The sequence below is a fragment of the Sminthopsis crassicaudata genome, chromosome 3, assembly GCF_048593235.1.
Source record: "Sminthopsis crassicaudata isolate SCR6 chromosome 3, ASM4859323v1, whole genome shotgun sequence".
NCBI classification, from domain to species: domain Eukaryota; kingdom Metazoa; phylum Chordata; class Mammalia; order Dasyuromorphia; family Dasyuridae; genus Sminthopsis; species Sminthopsis crassicaudata.
Window position 1 is genome coordinate 584,647,542 of NC_133619.1, and position 2,700 is coordinate 584,650,241.

Genomic DNA, 2,700 nt, shown 5'->3' on the forward strand with positions numbered 1-2,700 from the left:
TCAAAGGAAAAGTCACTGCTTTTTGATACCTGAATTCTCTTCCATGATACCCAGTGATCCATGCCACCATCTAGAGTCTGAAAAATTTTGTGGAAGTCTAAAATAAAAAATGTGATTGAAAAGATAAATAGATGCAGTTTAGGTGGAAGGAAAAGAGAAAAGGGAATATGCACTAGGAAGAAATCCAGAGCAAATGATGATAATAATAATAACTACAATTTATATAGTACTATCCCAGGCACTGTGTTAGGAGTATTGTTACTAACCCCTCTGATACTCACAAAAGCGCTAAAAATTAAGTACTATCATAAATCCCCATTTTACAGATAAGGAAACTGAGGCAAACAGAAGTTAAATGACTTATTTAGGGTCACACAGCTAGTTAGTGTCTGAGGTTGGATGTGAATTCAGGTCAGGAAGACCTGGCATCCTATCCACTATGCTATCCAGTGGGGAAAAAGAAATAAAGAGACAGGGTAGAGAGAGAAAAGAATCATAGAAGAAAAATAGTTGTATTGAGATGAAAATGTAAGCAGCTAATTGTGTAGCAGAAGGGGGACATTAGGAATTAGGACTCCATAAGAAAGATTGGAAATATGCTTGGTACTGGTGTAAGAGACTAAGACTCAGATTTTGTTGCTGAGCGAGGGATCCCCAAAGAAAACATAGGAAGCTAGGAAAATTTCAAAGAATAAACCATCTCCCCTCCTCAATTCCCAGTCTGAGTCCTAGATGTAAAAGACACTGAGTCCTACTAAGTGATATTTTTAATAACCATCCACTCTCATCCTACATAAACCTTGGTGTCCAATTTAATGAGTTAATATGCAAAGAAGCACAATTCTCAACCAAAATTTATGTGGCCACTAACTAAATCTATCCCCAACAACATTTGCCCATATAACTGTATTTAACACTTCTAGAACTTATAGAATATTACAGCTATAGAGCTAAAAAGTGGTAAAATGATTAGATTGAACTTCCTTTTACAGATGGGGAGAAATGTATGAGATCATCAGATGATATTAATGGAAAGGACCTATGTTTCTCCTCCTTTTCAAGATGCTCCTTCCAGAAATGGGTCATTATAACCAAAGTCAGGTGTGACCCCCAGGGTTGTTCAGGAGAAATGTTATCTCATCTTGGTGAATCCTACAATAGACACAGTTTCTGATGTACTGACTCCTATACTGGCCCTCCAGCAGAAGGCTGCTCGGCTCACAATCTATTCCATGGCATCTGTATATAATAGCTCTTCTGCCACATTCTCTGAGTTCCTCCTCATCTGCTTTCCTGGCTACCAGAGCTGGCAACATTGGCTTTCCCTGCCCCTGAGCCTGCTCTTCCTCCTGGCCATGGGGGCCAATGCCACCCTCCTAATTACCATCAGGCTGGAGGCCTCTCTGCATGAGCCCATGTACTACCTGCTCAGTCTTCTCTCCCTCCTGGATATTGTGCTCTGCCTCACTGTCATCCCCAAGGTCCTGGCCATCTTCTGGTTTGATCTCAAGGCTATCAGTTTCTCTGCCTGTTTCCTCCAGATGTTTGTAATGAACAGTTTTCTGACCATGGAATCCTGCACCTTCATGGTCATGGCTTATGACCGTTATGTGGCTATCTGTCACCCCCTGAGATATCCATCCATCATCACTGACCACTTTGTGGCCAAGGCAGCTGTTTTTGTCATAGGTCGTAATGTTCTCTTTTCTCTCCCAGTCCCAGTCCTATCTGCCAGATTACAATACTGTGCAAGAAACATCATTAAGAATTGCATTTGTACCAATCTCTCTGTTTCCACTCTTTCTTGTGATGACATCACTTTCAACCGGCTCTATCAGTTAGTAGCTGGTTGGACCCTGCTGGGCTCTGACCTCATTCTAATCATCTTCTCCTATACCTTTATCCTTCGGGCTGTGCTGAGGATCAAGGCTGAGGGGGCTGCAGCCAAAGCCCTAAGTACATGTGGCTCCCACTTCATCCTCATCCTCTTCTTCAGCACCATCTTACTGGTCCTGATTATTACCAATGTGGCTAGAAAGAGGATCCCTCCTGATGTCCCCATTCTGCTCAATATCTTGCATCACCTTATCCCCCCAGCCATGAACCCCATCGTCTATGGTGTGAGAACCAAGGAAATCAAGCAGGGGATCCAAAAGTTACTGAGGAGGCTGCTAGGTGCATAAGGTGCTAATTTCTGTCTTATCATACAGACTTTCAAGTGAGAAGCAACTTCGAATTTTCTGGGTTGGAATTTTTTTTATTATTGTTCTTTTAATTCTTATTTTTCTTTAGAGCCTATAAGAACATGTAAATAGTCTTTTCTTTCTTAGACTTTAGTTCCCATTTCCAGTGGGTGCTCATGGAGGGTGAGTGCCAGGATTACTGTGACTGAAATGCCTTCTGACCATTAGGGTGAGATCCACTGACCAAGATATTGTGGGTGAAGAAGTTTCTTCCTACTTGAGACAGGCAGCATGATTTAATTAGTGGTCAGTTTGGGAGACTCCCCTCTGTGGGACGATGAGACAAAAATTAAATCATACAATGAAATACTAGACAAGAATATTTAACTTCAAATCCTGCCTTAGGCACTTATTAACTTTGTGACTCTGGGCACTTAATTTTTGTCTACCTCAATTTCTTCTATAAAATGGGGATGATAATAGCACCTACCAACTAGGATTAAATGAGATAATAATT

General features: G+C 41.3%; 1 protein-coding gene across 1 annotated transcript; it reads left to right on the plus strand.

Annotated features, from left to right (window-relative positions):
- Positions 1-1,232: 1,232 nt before the first annotated feature.
- LOC141562511 (olfactory receptor 56A4) lies at positions 1,233-2,183 on the plus strand. Its single transcript, XM_074302532.1, has one exon. The coding sequence runs from the start codon at positions 1,233-1,235 to the stop codon at positions 2,181-2,183; it is 951 nt and encodes a 316-aa protein (XP_074158633.1).
- Positions 2,184-2,700: the final 517 nt, after the last annotated feature.

Excerpts from the sequence above, each read along its gene's own strand:
- LOC141562511 (XM_074302532.1), top strand. The coding sequence starts at position 1,233 with ATGGCATCTGTATATAATAGCTCTTCTGCCACATTCTCTGAGTTCCTC.